Source organism: Canis lupus, chromosome 27 (assembly GCF_011100685.1).
Source record: "Canis lupus familiaris isolate Mischka breed German Shepherd chromosome 27, alternate assembly UU_Cfam_GSD_1.0, whole genome shotgun sequence".
NCBI classification, from domain to species: domain Eukaryota; kingdom Metazoa; phylum Chordata; class Mammalia; order Carnivora; family Canidae; genus Canis; species Canis lupus.
In genome coordinates, this window is record NC_049248.1 from 31,844,785 (window position 1) to 31,861,385 (window position 16,601).

General features: G+C 34.5%; 1 protein-coding gene across 3 annotated transcripts in view; it reads right to left on the reverse strand.

Moving 5' to 3' along the window:
* The window catches only part of CPNE8 (copine 8), a 321,061-nt gene that overhangs the window by 203,641 nt on the left and 100,819 nt on the right, over nucleotides 1-16,601 (reverse strand). For all 3 annotated transcript variants that reach the window (XM_038577249.1, XM_038577248.1, XM_038577250.1), the window contains one exon: nucleotides 2,918-2,981. In XM_038577249.1, coding sequence (XP_038433177.1) covers nucleotides 2,918-2,981 — 64 coding nt within the window. The remainder of the gene's footprint in view (nucleotides 1-2,917; nucleotides 2,982-16,601) is intronic.

Consider the following 16,601-nt stretch of genomic DNA (forward strand, 5'->3'; position numbering starts at 1 on the left):
GATCTGGGGGGAGATATTAAGACGTCTAGCATTTTATAAATGCAGAAATTAAAGCTCCAAGACTATAACCTCACTCAGCTGACTACTGAAAGAGACAAGACTGAAATTTAAGTGTCCTGATTCCAAAGCTTGTGCTCAAGTTAATGTGTTTTCAAGGGGGGAAAAAAACATCAACTTATATGATGTCAAATGTGAAATAAAATTATTTGATTCAAGATTCTAAGGGATAATGCCTGATATTTTTAAGGTACCCTTAAATGTTCATTTAAAAGGCACTCTCTCTTCTGAAGTAACTATAAACATTGCTTTGAGTATATTTGTTTATTCTACTGTACTAGCATAATAATATTATTTCATGGTTTATACATCTTAATGATGCTGATTATCAATAAGGTTGTAGCTAAGAATCAGAACATACTATATGTAAGTTAAGTTAGATCAAGATTTAAGCAGTATTTTTTAAATATTAGATCTATAGTTATAAAGTATAATAAATGTGTTTACTTATTAAAAATATTAAAATATAATTCCAGATATTCTAAAAGCTTTAGTAGTAGAAAGAGTGGTAAAAATGCTTCTAGATCAGTAAGTAACAGATTCTATGTCATTTGCATTGAAACATTCCTGTTCTTCCTTTTTTTTTTTTTTTTTTTAATTTTTATTTATTTATGATAGTCACAGAGAGAGAGAGAGAGAGAGAGAGAGAGAGGCAGAGACACAGGCAGAGGGAGAAGCAGGCTCCATGCACCGGGAGCCTGACGTGGGATTCGATCCCGGGTCTCCAGGATCGCGCCCTGGGCCAAAGGCAGGCGCCAAACCACTGCACCACCCAGGGATCCCCATTCCTGTTCTTCCTATTCTTCCAAGCAAAACAACAGAATTTAAAGTGGAAGGTACTTAAGATGCAACCTGGCCATACTCAATCTATGCCCTTGGTATCTTGGTTCTATTTTGAAATGCAACTAAAAATAATGTGTTCATTGGCATTTTTACACACAATCTCCTAAATGTCAAGATTTTTGACAAAATAGCACGTTAATGTCAACACAAAAAACATGTATCTTATTGAGCTTGAACTTTTTTTTCTCTTCTCTCCCTCGCTATACAAAACACATATTATATGCACATATATAAATTTAGAGACAAGAAGCATAAAAGATGGTTAGATGATAGAATTATAAGAAATCGTTGTGCTAATTTACCAAAAAATAAGACAGTAGATAATATTTCTGTACTGTGTTTTACTTTTTGTAATGTATTCGTAGTATACGTAAAATGTTTTCAGATACGTTATATTTTCAGATTTAATGTTACAGGAGTCAATTAACAATTTTTAATATTCTAGTGACTGGTTCACATGTCTGACTTCTTTCCCCCCTGCAAATATGGAAGGTAAAACAGTCGAGTGATTTGATAAAACAAAGTACAAATTCAGAGCAAAATCAGAAGTCAACTCAGTCTGATGGTCTTTAATGCCCTTATACTGTGAGTAGATTATGGGCATCTCAGAAAACAGACTGAGGTGGCCGGACCCATCCATGGGCACATAGATGGTGGAGGAAGAAGAGTGCCTCAATTTAGATGCATTTTAGCTACTTAAATCCTAGTATTTTGTTTAATCATCTCCACAACACTGTTAGTATACTTTACTTTTGTGATCTCGACAAACAGCCCTACCCTGCCTAAATCCAGCTTCCATCACTAGCTAGCAAGTAGTATCATACAGATTTCTGACCATATTGCCTCAGATATATATTATGTATAGAAATCCACAGTAATTATCTTTAAAGAAAAGAACTCTAGAAATTCAAGTTACATATTCAGATAAATAAATAATAGTTTTCTATATGAAAACTATAATGTCAAAGTATTAAGTTTTTTTAGTATTCTTTGGGAACTTCTGTTTCTAAAATCCTGCAGCAGAAGTTGAAAATAAAGAGCCCTAGAGATTTAATCAGGGCAAACTTCTTTTCCCACCCTAGAAATAATTCCCAGGGATCCACTGGGCCACAATGAATAGACAATACTGACTTCAGATTCAGGGAGCTATCTTTACCTCCAGTGTGGAGTGTCAAAGCCATCACCTCATTTCTGGACAATAGTAAAATCACTGAACATGAGTCAATAGCTATATCAGCAAATCACAACTAAAAATAGCAATTTTCTAAAAATACTGAGCTACACTATGTTATCATATTCCTCATTGGAGTGGTAGTTGGTCCTTTCTTTAAACGTGAGCTTCCCAAGCTAATAAAAGATGGGAGCTTGTATAAATCCTGAATTAATTCAATTAGAATTATGGAAAAAAAAGTATGTTATGCAAAAAAACTAAAGTCAAGTGACTAGAAATATCCTAGAAAATTACATGTAAATCTTGAAAATTTTTGCAAGAACTGAACTGATTGGTAAAACTGATAATTCCTAATATTAATGCCCCCTCAATAATACTGACATTATTTTATTTTAATAATTTCTATTCCTTAAGAAGACTGTTAAAATAACTAATATCCCTTTTGGACTATAAATGTAGTCTCTCTAACTATCTAAGATGATGTTTTAAAGATTACAGAATTATATAATGTAGTCTTAATTTTTTTTTTTTTTTTTTTGCTAAAATTACTCAAGAATTAATCACCTAAGTATATAGTTTCACAAATACCTTTTCAAATAAGTTTTGGAAATAATTTTTATTTTTTTAATTTTTTCTTAGAGATTTTATTTCTTTATGAGAGACACAGAGAGAGAAAGAGAGGCAGAGACATAGACAGAGGGAGAAGCTGGCTCTCTGTGAGGAGCCTGATGCAGGACTCAATCCCAGGATCCCGGGATCATGACCTGAGCCAAAGGCAGATGTTCAACCACTGAGCCACCCAGGTGCCCTGGAAATACTTTTTAAATCAAAGAAATATTTACTTACCCTGCAACAGTTTAATTCCTCTGCAGTAAGTATGATTGTACCACACTTCCTCCCTGGAATTCCTCTAAAATAACAAAAGATATGTATATACATTAATAATATATATTAATATTTATTATATAAACTAATATGTATTTAATTTTTATGGAACTGAATAAATAGCATGCTACTAATTGATGGGTGCTTTCCTAATAAAATATATTCCTAGTTTCAATCTTGAGTATATCCTATAGATCCACATTTCCTAATAAAGCTAAACTTTCATCACTTTCAACATGTCAAGCTCTGCTCAAGAATAGTCAATAGCCTCTCATTGCTTACCATATGTAATTAATATAATAATATCTATAATAAAAGTTTCTCCCAGGGGTTCTAAGATTTCCATTATGTGATTAAAACCTATTCATCATCTTGGTTTACAATATTTCTTTCTCCTGTCATCAACATGGTTACTTATCTGTGCTTATTTCTTCTTTGAGTCCATTCACACGCCCTAATATACCTCAGCATACTAACTGTTCCCTATTTCACCTCAAACCTTCCGTATGCTCAGATAAAGTTCCATTTGTTCCACGAAACTTCATCCTGGTCAATCTCATACAAAGTTCAGCCTTCTCTGCATTCCTATGCCACTTAAAGTCAGTACTACAAATTTAGCATGTAACTATTCCTAACTTTTACAATCACATATTTTTTTCTTTCTTTTTTCAAGTAAAATTCATGATATAGACCTCTTGTGAGCCAACAGTGTTAAATGTCTACACATAGCAGGTGCTCCAAATATAACAAGAATATATAACACGTAAGCAAAAAATAAAGTAAAACTCCCTGGTATATTTATGCTCATATAGCTTTCAACTGACACCAAGAGCAAAGCCCACCAGGAAAATGAAAAGTGTGTAGATGGTTCCCTACTTTACATGAGGAAATACAGAGACAAGTCCATGAGAATCCTCCAAAGAATAATCCTAAGACTCTCATGATATAATTCATACTTCTTTTGTCTCATCACAAATCATAGCTCAGACTCTTCAGTTCATCCTGGGAACTACAAGTTATGGAATTAGAACCCAACAAGTATGTTTGCCCTCAAGAATATAACTCATCTCTGATAATCTATGCCAGTATGTATGCATCAAATACATAATCCCCTGTTCTCCATGTGTAAAGGAACTGGACTCTTTAGTATCTTGGCTGGGAAAAAAGTAAAAGAATGAAAAGTTAAAATATCTGAGCTGTCAATGTATTAATGTAAAATTATACTTATTGTAAAACTCCTCTATTCCTTCTTTCTTTCTATTCTAATATTTTCTTCAAGAGAACATCATGTGGTCTCAACCTAAGAATGCCATCTCATAGTTTATGTGGAAACTGCCGACCACAAAGTTTTGTATTCCCTCGATCTTTGTTCCCTATTAGGGTAACTGTACATGTCAGGATTTTCCATTTTCTCTAGGTCTTTATGACTAAAAGATCAAGTAATTTATCCACGTACATTTTTTCTTAAATATTACATACATTATTTTTAGCATCCTTCCAGTAATCAGTTATTTTTTCTAACCTAGCCAGACCATTTTTTCTTCTAATTGTGAATCTCAAGATTTACATATTCAATGTTATGACAAACTAAACACCCTGCCTGAACATGTACCTGAAAATACTTTAAAATGCTGAATAAAATTTGCTAAAAAAATCTTTTAAATGTTCTAATAACCTGGCAAAAAAGTAAGGACCAACTTGAAGTTGAAGACAGAAAAGCAGAAAGACAAGCAGAGTTGACCCTGTAGAATTTGATCTTGGGTTTGTTTTCTATGGTTCCTTGGGACATAAAAATGAGAGATTAAAAAAGGTGGGGGGGGGACTCACAAGGTGGACAATTCAATAAATGACTAATACCAACATAAAGCTTACATCACAATGACTATGCTGCCTAATAATAGCATAATTAGATAAAAACATCTGCTTTGGAGGGACCTACAAAGTAAATCCCTGCTTTAAAACTTGATGATGAATAAAAGAGAAAAAAAAAATCTCTTAATCATTCCAAACTCAACCATTCTTGCTGCCTTAATTTTAATGTCCTGGGTAGTTATAAATAACTTTAAACCAAGAATTCAGTTTAATTAAAGTGATCATAGGTATCTGGTAAATGTAAATTCTCTCTGAAGAATTTGCCTTCAAACTACATCTCAGAATATCCTCACATTAAAAGTTTAAAAATACATATGAGTTCATCTCAAAGTAGCATAAAAACACTGAAGAAAAAGTGCCCCAGGTATTAGTCTCCAGAAACAGCAGGCTACGAAATCAAACACAGAATACTGGAAATATTATGCATAATATATGAAATGTAAACATGTATAAGATACCTAAAATTTAAAGAGAAGGATGGAAATATGAGTAGGTAGCAAAAGATTATAAAAATAACCAAGAATACTTGGATAAAAAATTTGGAAATTCTGGAAATAGCAGTAATAGAAATAGAAAACGCAGTGAATGGATTGAAACAGAGATTAAACACAGCAGAATTAGTGAGCTGCAAGATCTGTAAAGCTGAAAAATGGCTGTAAATAAATTATCCATAATGCAGCAAAGAGAGGCAGACATGGAAACTATTATAAAGAGGTTTACAGACCTGGAGAACAAAGATAAAAGTTTAATACACATCTAATCAGAAGTCTAGAAGGAGAAGAAAGATTGAACAGAGAAGATAGAATATTTGAAGAGAGAGTGGTTGGGAAACCTCAGAACTGATTTAAAAAATCAATTTCCAGATTCAAATGTCCAATGAATCTCAAGCAGCATAAATAAAAAATATAATAAAATAAAAGTTTATACCTATACCCATGAGACAGACATAGCAAAACACCAGAAATGAAGGGTCTATGTTCAAATGGGCCAGAGAGAAAAGGCAGATGACCTACAAGAAAAGGAATATCAGGGCAGCCCGAGTGGATCAACAGTTTAGCACCGTCTTCCGCCCAGGGACTGATCCTGGAGACCCGGGATCAAGTCCCACGTCAGGCTCCCTGCATAGAGCCTGCTTCTCCCTCTGCCTGTGTCTCTGCCTCTCTCTCTCTCTCTCTCTTTCTCTCTCCCTCTCTGTGTCTCTCATGAATAAATAAATAAAATCTTAAAAGAAAAAAAAAGGAATATCAAATGGGGGCTGACTACTCAGAAGGAACATTGAGGCTGAAAGACAAGTGAAAATATCTTCAGAGGTTTAAAAGAAAGTACCTGCCACTCTAGGAATATATACAGTGTAAGAGCAATCATGAACCACAAATATTTTTAAACAAATAAGAACTGAGTGAATGTACAGCCAAGCATGCTTGCTTGAGGCATTTCTAAAGGACTTCAAACTGAAGGAGAATGATTACAGATGGGAAGTCTGCAATAAAAGCAGAACAATAAAGGAGGTGGTAAAATAGAAATCTTAATAAATATTGACTATAAGAATGCAAATGTTAAAAACTGAATAGCAAATATAAATGATAGCATTAGTCAGGAGAGGGAGAATTTAAGTCAAATCTTCTGATGTTCTTTGATTGTACAAGAAGAAAGTAAAAGATGCTTTAATGTGAATAGAGGGATGCCTGGGTTGCTCAGTGATTGAGCATCTACCTTCAGCTCAGGGCGTAATCGTGGGATCCTGGGATCGAGTCTGGAATCAGGCTCCCTGCAGGGAGACTGCTAACTCCTCTGCCTATGTCTCTGCCTTTCTCTCTGTGTCTCTCATGAATAAATAAATAAAATCTTATTAAAAAATTTTAAGTGAACAGAATTTGATAAACTAAGTAAATATGTGTAAATACTTTCACCACACTACAACTTTTAAAGGATTTTAGAACCTAGAGTTTAGAAAAGGAGAATTGTGGAGTAGTGTTTTAAAAATACAACCAACTCAAAAAAAAACTAAAGGAAAAAAGGGTGAAGCAGATAAAAAGCATTAAAGAAATAAATCCAGAGGAATCGTTACTAAAGCACATCATAATGAAATAAATGTTCCCGATTAAAATCATACTGTCGCTTTGTATAAAAAAATTAAAATTCATCCATGAGCTACTTACAATAAACATCAATATTTAAGGATTTAGCAAGTTCAGAAGAAAAGAATGCAAAGATATACTAAGAGCAAAAAACTAAACCCAATAAAAGCCAGTGGACCCACAATTAATAGCAAATATATAGATTTTAAATTTAAAAAGATTGCTAGAAATAAATAATTCTTATTTCATTAATAAGAGGTTCAATTAATTAGGAAGATATAATAATCTCAATACTCTATGCATCTAACATTATAGCTCCAAATATAAAAAAATCTCACCATATTACTAAAGAATATGTGTACCATATATTGACCATTTTAACCTAGCAAACGCTAACTTGGCCAATTTTTAGGGTTAACATCAGCAGCATTAAGTCATGTTGATATCATGTCCTACTGATATAATGTAATGAGATACTTCACCTTTGTGGCCTTTCCCTCCAAATCTACAACTACAATCTCATCATGAGAAAAGCATTAGAAAAAATAATCCCAAATTGAGGAGCATTCTAGGAAATATCTGTAATACTTCCCAAAACTGTCAAGATCATCCCAAACATGGAGGGACTAAGAAATTGTCACAAAACAGAAGATACTAGGAGGTAAGATGACTAAATGCAGTGTGGTATCCTGAACTGAACTGTGTAACAGGAAAAGGACACTAGCAGAAAAAACAGGACTAAAATTCAAATAAAGTCTGGAGTTAGTTAACTATAATGTATCAATGTTGGTTTACTAGTTGTGACAAACGTACACTGGTTATATAAGATGTTAATATTAGGAGAAACTGGTGAGGAATGTACAAGAACTCCCTGTACTGTCTTTGTAACTTTTCTGTGTATCAAAAGCTATTTCAAAATAAAAAGATTATTAAAAACAATGTGAGGAAAGAAAAGGAAGACAGGCTGAGGAACTGTTCCAGGTTAAAAGACACTAAAATCAGGACAACTAAATTCAATGTATGATTCTTGACTAAATTTTAGACTAGGGAAAAACTGCCACAATGGATATTACTGGAACATCTGTTGAAAATTTAATATGGAGTATGGAGTAGATAACATCTTTGTATCATTGTGAAGTTTTCTGATTTTGATCATCAACTCCTCATTTAAAAATACACACTTAGGACACCTGGGTGGCTCAGTGGTTGAGCATCTGCCTCTGGCTCAAGGCATGATTCCAGGGTCCTGGGATCAATTCCTCCATCAGGCTCCCCGCAGGGAGTCTGCTCTCCCTCTGCCTATGTCTCTGACTCTCTCTCATGAATAAATAAATAAAATCTTAAAACACACTCAAGAATTTAAAGGAAAGGAGACACAATGTCTCCAACAGTATCTCCAACTTACTCTCAGAACTAGAATATGAAAGAGGGGGATGAGAGGGAAGAAGGTTGGGGAGAGAATGATAAAGCATTGGGACAAAGTTAACATCTGTTGCAAGTAAAATTCTAGGTAAAGGGCATCCATGAGTTTCTGGTACTATTCTAGTCATTTTTCTGTATATCTGAAATTGTATCAAAATAGAAAGTTACCCAAAAAAGTCCATTTTGAAAGTAGTTTCACATACTCATATTCTTCTACTAAATTTTACAATATATAATAAGAATAAAAAAACTCGTCACCAAGACAGCTGAAGATACATCTCAACAGAATTACTAAAGATGAATAATCCTTTCCAAAACTGATACATGAGGAATAAATGGCCTTTTGGGAGACTAGATGTTTACTTTTGTTTGATTTGATACTGCATTTTGTTGATTGTTTCAGTTGGTTTTTTTCCTAACTAACACTTTTCCATATTCCTTACTACTTCTCCATTACCTCTAGCACTGCCTTTGTTCATACCTTTACACTTTGGCTTGGACTACTGTAACCCTTCCAACCACTCAAAACCCCTGTTTTATCTCAGTGATTTCTATGCATTCTCCAAATTTTACTTTAATTTATGGAACATTTACTAAAATCGATCACATACTATGTCATAGAATGTTTACTAAGGTATATCACATTTGTCAGCCAAAAAAAAAAAAATCAAGTTATAAATTAATGACAAAAGGTAATTTTTTAAAAGATTTTATTTATTTGAGAGCAATAGAGGGTGCATGAGTAGGAGAGAGGGGCAGATGAAGAGGGAGAAACAGACTCCCCACTAAGCAGGGATCTTGATGCCAGGCTTGATCCCAGGACCCTGAGAACAGGACCTGAGCCGAAGGCAGACACTTAACCCACTGAGCCATCCAGGTGTCCTGACACAAGGTAATTTTTAATACATTTCTGAAAACTCATTGCTAAAAGAAGGAATAGTGGACAAGAAAGAATACTTAGAGTGCCCAATAATAAAAATAACACCTGTGGGATTCTATTAGTTTTGTATTTTATATGCAAAAAAATATAAATAAAATAATACTAAACGAAAATCCAGCAGTGTATAAATAAAAGAAAATACAACATCAACAACAATATTTCCTAACATATTAGGAAATGTTAACACTCCACTTTCAACAATGGATAGAACACTAGACCAACAATCAATAAACAAATATAGGGCTTGGGAAACATTATAGACCAATTAGACCTAATGGACAGAAAGAGCATACTCCATCCAATAACAACAGAACATATTTCTTAAGTGCACATGGAACATTCTCCAGGAGAGACTATATATGAGGTCACAAAACAAGTCTTAACAAATATAAGCAGCTTGAAATTATACAAAATATATTTTCTAATGACAATGGAATGAAATTCGAAATCAACAGTGGAGGGAAAATTAGAAAATATACAAATATGTAGAAATTAAACAACACATTCTTAACAACCAAGGCATCAAAGAAAGAGTCACAAAGGAAATTAGGAAATACCTTGAAACAATGAAAATGAAAACACAACAGACTAAAACATATTGGATGCAATGAAAGCAATGCTAAGAACAAAGTTTATAACTTTAAATGCATAGATTTTTTTTAAAAAAAAGGCTGCAAATGAACAACCTAACTTTATACCTCACAAAACTAGAAAAATAAAAACAAACTAAACTCAAAGCTAGCAGAAGTAAAGAAGTATAAAGATCAGAGACAAAGAAAATGGAGAATAGAAAAACAACACACACAAAAAGTTGTTTTTTAAAAAAAAAATTCAACAAAACTGACAAAGCTTTAGCCAGACTAAGAAAAAAGAGAGAATACTCAAATAAAAAGAATAAAAGAATAAAAAATGTACGAGGGAACATTACATCCAATGGCACAGACATAAGAAGGATTCTAAGAGAATATCACAAACAATTATAGGCCAGCATATTGGATAACCTAGAAGAAATGGAAAAATTCCAAGAAGAACACAATCTAACAATTGTACTGGGAAGAAAAAAGAAATATAAACAGATTAGTAACTAGTAGGAAGATCGAATCAGTAATCAAACACCTATTAACAAAGAAAAGCCCAGGACCAAATGGCTTCACTAGAGAATTTTCCCAAACAGAAGAATTGACATCAATTTTCCTAAAACTCTTCCAATAAACTAAAGAGTAGGTAGTAATTACAAGTTCATTCTACAAGGCCAGTATCACCCTGATACCAAAGCCAGACAAAGATAATATAAGAGAAAACCAGTATCCTTAATAAATATTGATGCAATAATCCCACAGAAAATCCTAGCAAGCTGTTTTCAACAGCACACTGAAAGGATTATAAACCTGACCAAATGGGATTTATTCCTGGAAGGCAAGGATGGATAAACATATCAAAGTCAGTTTAATATATCACATTAACAGAATGAAGGACAGAAACCATGTGATCATCTCGATGCAAAAAAGCATTTGACAAGATTCAACACCATTTCAAGATAAAACACTTAAAAAACTAGGAATAGAATGACACCACCTCAACATAATAACAGCCATATTTGAAAAGCCAACAGCTAACTTCATACTCACTGGCGAAAAGCTGAAAGCTTTTCCTCTACGGTCATAAACAAAACAAGATGTCCACCCTTGCCACTTCTATTCAACACCAGAATGTGAGTTCTAGCTGGAGCAATTAGGTAATAAAAAGAAATAAAAGACTTCAAATTGAAAAGGAAGAAGTGAAATTATTCCTCTTTGCAGATGGCATAATCTTATATGTAGAAAACTCTAAAGATTTCACAGTAAAAAAATACTGTTAGAACTAATAAATTCAGCAAAGTTGCAGGAAACAAAATCAACATAAACAGTCAATTTTGTTTCTGCATATTAGTGAACAAAACAAAAAAAGAAATTAAGAAAACAATTGCACTTATAATAGCATCAAAAATAGTCAAATACTTAGAAATAACCTGAGAAAGTGAAAGACTTTCACACTGAAAGCTATAAAATATTGCTGGAAGAAATTAAAGAAGACACAAATAAATGGAAAGACATTCATGTTCACGAATTTTAAGACAATACTGTTAGGATGTCTATACTAACCAAAGCAATCCACAGATTCAACATAATCCCTATCAAAATCCTGGTGTCATTTTTTTGCAGAAATAAGTAGAAAAATTTGTCCTAAAATTTATATGACCTCAAGCAACCCCAAGAGCTGAAACAAATTTGAAGAAGTCCAACCTTGGAAGACTCCCATTTCCTGATTTCAAACCTATTACAAAGCTACAGTAATCAAAGCGTGTACTAGAACAAAAACGGACAAATAGACCTATGAAAGAGAACAGATGGTCATGATTTTCGTGTTGCCTCTACATCTTCCAGCCAGAAAAGGTATGTCAGGTCTTTTCCATGCTTTGAAACCCTGTGGCCTTCCCATTCCCATCACATGCATCTCTCTCATTTCCTGGTCTGATTTTTGCTCCGTTTTTAATGGGTTTTTGTTTTGTTTTGTTTTGTTTTGTTTTTTGCTTATGTTAAAGGCTCATGTGATTACATCAACCCTACTGAGATAATTATGAAAATCTCTGTATCTTAAGTTCAGCTGATTAGTAATTTTAACTACATCTTCAAAGTTCTTCTTGACACATAAGTAACATGACCACTGGTGTGACACTGGACTGCAAAGGTCATGGGCCCTAAATTTTCCTTCTATTCTCTACCTACCTTATGACCTCAGAATTTCATTCCTAGGCATAGAGTAAGAAGACATACAGTCATTTTTATATGCAAATAATTTTATATTTTATATACAATTGGGAGACATAATAATTTTTACAGTAGCACTGCTTATATAGAAAAAAAAACTAGAAGCTACAAAAAGCCCACTGACATAACATTAGGTAAATCTGTTTGTAACTCATAAAACTGAAACAGTAGTGAAATAAATGAGGAAAGTATGGTTTCACACATCCACACATCACATAGTATATAGTGGGTTATCACAAACAATTCTGAGCAAAATATCAAGTCATAGGAAAATATACACAGTATAATTTCAGTTACATAAGTTGAAAACATGAAAAATGAAACATCACATTTAATGACATTAGGAAGGAGCTGCTTATCAGGCTTCATATATTTTCCCTGAAAATTAATATGCTTATGCTGAACTGAAAGCAATAAGTCATATCACTAAGAGATATGTCTTCAGTAATTTAAAATGCTTCCTGCCTTAAGATATCACCTTTATCAGCCTTTCTCAATGTTGAAAATTTTTAGGATCTCTTACTCATCTTTAGACTATTTACCTGGTGAACATTTTTTCAAAGCCCAACTCAAATGCTGCTTCTCTGACTCCCATAACTAGAGTTGATTCCTCCCCCCTCTCTACCTTGTAGATACTCCTGCTGTGATTCAATGAGGCCTAAGACATAGGCATTTGGGAGTCCCACAAAGCTGAGTTTACATGTCAGGTACAACAATTAATGACTGTGACCTTGAACAAGTTGTTTAATCTTCTTGAAACTCAGTCTCCTCCTCTGAGAAATCAAGATAATAAATGCCATTTTAATATCCTATGTGTTTAAACATAGCACAGAGCAAGTATTCAATACATTATAGTTATGATTATGTGCTTATGTATATTATTCACAAAAGCAGGGAGTTCCAGAAGGGGAGGGATTATACACTGCCATCTCTGCAAGTCTATACCTAAAGACATGTGATATTCATGTTCTCTAAGCATTTGTTGAATTACACTGCATTTGATTTAAGACAGTGACTTCAGAAGCCCTCAGGTAAGTAATATACACTCAATGTGGATGTACAAGAAGACTAACAAATTAAACTGGTAGCATGCCTTCTGTTCAAACTTAGTACTGATTTGGTCATTATATTAGCTCTTTGATGAGTGGGCCAGAAGATAACAAGATGTAGTATATTTACTGATTGAGAGTAGGGAGAGGGAAGGAGGTGATAAACTACGAAAAAACAGTCCACACTACACAGTGTTAGGCACCTAAACTGTGAAGGTCAAGGAATTAAGAGATAATCCTCAATACAAATATGCCAACTTCATATATGAACTAGACTTTTTCTTTTTTTTCTATGTATGGACTAGTCTTTCAGTGGTAATAAATCTCTACATTCAACGGCATTGGAGAAAGGACACAGGCTCTATTAAGAGCTAGTTCTTAACTGGATAAAGGATAAATATCAAAACCTCTTTCCATGTTAAGCAAATCTATTGCAACTGGAGCAAGAAGAACTCAAAACAAACTGAATTAACTCTTTTTAATAAATGAAATTTAAAAAAATTAATGCAATACTCAAAGTTACCCAGTGGCACAATGAGGCATTTATATAATATTGCACTAAAATTTGGCAACACTTATTCATATATGAGAGTTCTGTTTATACTTGAATCATGAGGGAGAAATGACTTCAAGCTTGGGGTGGAAGCACTATACAAATAATTGACTGCCACATGTCCCTGCAGTGAAATGCAAAAAATGTGATGCAGAAATAAATATGTAAAAATTCATTTGTTATTCATCAACATTAATGGTTTTAACATAGGAAGTAAACCTAACACGAAACTATGTTTTGTCCTTATTAATAGATAAATATTTAACTCCAAATGAATTACTCATATGATATTTCTTAACCTTATATACTGAGTCGAATTGGCCTCTTGCTATGAAATACTGATGAAAATAAAATTTTGTATTTCATATTTATAGGTCCAAAGAACGAAATAACTATAGATAGATCATTTATTTAGCTTTGCAAAACAGAATTGCATTACAAACAGAATAGCATTGATTTGCTTATTTATGCAGCAAATATTTGTTGCGTTATCTACTTATATGCAAGGCATGGCAACTAGCATTCTCTCGGGTTCTGTAATATAATCATTGGAAAAAGATGTATTGAGTACTCACCCTTTTACAGGCATTGTGCTAGGTAGTCAAGACACAGATACAGTTGAAGTTAGATATAGTCCCTAGCCTAGAGGAGCTCAGTAGGAAGAAAACCACAATAAAGATGCCATACTGATACAGATACTGATGCAGTAACAATAAAGGTGGGTGATATTATAACTGAAATAAGCAGCTGCTACAACTAACAATGGGTACCAATCCTAGTCTGCAGAGCCCAGGGAGATTTCACAGAGAAGGTGATAGGAACTGTGACTAACAAGATGGGTGCATACTGGCAAGTGGGGCAAAGTGCATAAATGCCTTCCAGACACAGGAGTCAGGCATAGTGAAGTAGGAAAGAAGACACAGTGATGTAAGAAAATGGTCTACTGAAGATAATTCAAGATGCTTGGAGCATGATGTGTGTTTGGAAATATGCGAGTACACTGCTGGGTCTCGAGTGTCATTGCAGAGTTGAGTTTTCTCCCCCAAAGGTTATGGGGAAGAATTGAGAAAACGGCTGAATGCTAGATCTGACTCCAAAAAGGTCAGTAGGAGCTACTGCATGCAGATGAGATTGGTGCACACAGTAATCACAGACCTCAACAGACCTCAAGGCCACTCAGGAAGAGATGTACACTTAAGTAAGAAGGGTTGCTGCAAGACAGTAGATGGACAGTGTGGCTGCTGAGAAAGAGAGAGGGAGAAAGAGCCTAAAACTAAAAGGACTCCCCACTCTCTCACTTAGAAAACTGCCTAGTGGTGCTACCACAGAGAAAGGACACAGAAGGGGGAGTTTTGGTGGAATAAATGACAAACTTGCTTTTGAGGCATATTCAAGTAGAGGTTTCTTGGAGACATCTATTGTCAGTAAGCAGTTGTACATATGCATCTAGAGCCAACAAAAGAAATATGATTGCTATAAGATGTAAGCCTCAGTGGTATATAGGTGACAGTTGAAATCAGGGACATATAAGACATCATCCAGAGTAACATACCCTGTAGGGTGAATCACAGACACATGTGGGACTCTAATAAAAGCCAGAGACACTTTCAGGAGAAAAATGTCACCCAGCATTTTGTGCATAATTTCAGGTCATTCCTGAGCCTGTGAAGAGGACTATCTAGGGAGCCACAAGGGGGAACTAAGAGAGACGGTGTCATGAAAGCAAGGGGAGAGAAGCTTCAAAGAAGAAGTGGTCAATAGCACCCAATGTCACAAAGAGGCCAGATAAGATAGAAATTATAAGCACCTATGGATAGGGCACACAGGAGGTACCAGGGCCACCCAAGCAAGCCATTTCAGTAGAATCATGAAGACTGGGTTGAAGAGGTAGTGGTAGTTGAGAAGCTGTACAAGAAGAGTCTTTGAATATTATTTGCCACGATGGGAAGAATTGAGGCAGAGCTATCGCACAAGGTACAGGCGGAGTTGCATGTCTGTGGGACAAGCTGAAGACACAAGCATGGTCTCTAGGTGGAGTGCAATCCAGGGCTTAAATTGAGGCAGTTGTTGAGGTAGAGAAGAGAAATGTATGCTCAACTAAACCAAGGGGGGAGGAAGTGAACTCTATCTTGCCCCTCTTCTTCAGTAAACCAAAAACAGAAATGATTAAGGGGTCAGATCTGATTTTTAAAAAGCAGTTCAGCTCCTGGCAAGGTATTTGATTTATCTAAGCCTTATCTGTTCATCTGCACAAATATGACTAATAATCCCTATTTTGCTAGGTTGAAGAATAAGTGTTATAATATATGGAAGGCTCCTCACAAAGGCTGATAGAGTGTTAAATAACAAATATAGCAACTACCATAATTTGTGGTATTATTTTCTCTGAGAGTCAAAAGGTAAAGCTGTAAAAGGCTGGGAATGAGGAGAAGAAAGGTTATGTGACAGAGGACCTGAAGGAAGCATTTATATCCTTTGAAAAAGCTCCTAAGGAGAAAGGAGAATTGTACCTCAAAAGTCACAGAGTATTGAAGGCTGAAGCCAGGCTGGAGATCAGGAGTCAGCGGTGTCAGCAGACCATTTGGTTCTGTACTGACACTGAGGTGCTCAGGGCTCAGGGGTGTAGATGCAGGAAGGGAAAATAGCTGGGGTTGATGACATAAGATACCACGTGTTTCTTGTTAAACAAAGAAAAATCAAAGCCACATAAATAGCTCAATAATTGAAAACTTTAACACTAATGTTCAAATAGAAAGAAACATACTTTTAGCTTATCAGCTTTCTTTTGAAATCTGATTACAGGAGAAAATTACGTCATTTCCAAAGGCAAAAACAAAACATCCATGCAGGTAGTTCTTCAAAACTAATAATTCATTTAATTTAAATCTCATGCATTTATCTTTCCATGCAATATGCTTTGTCTC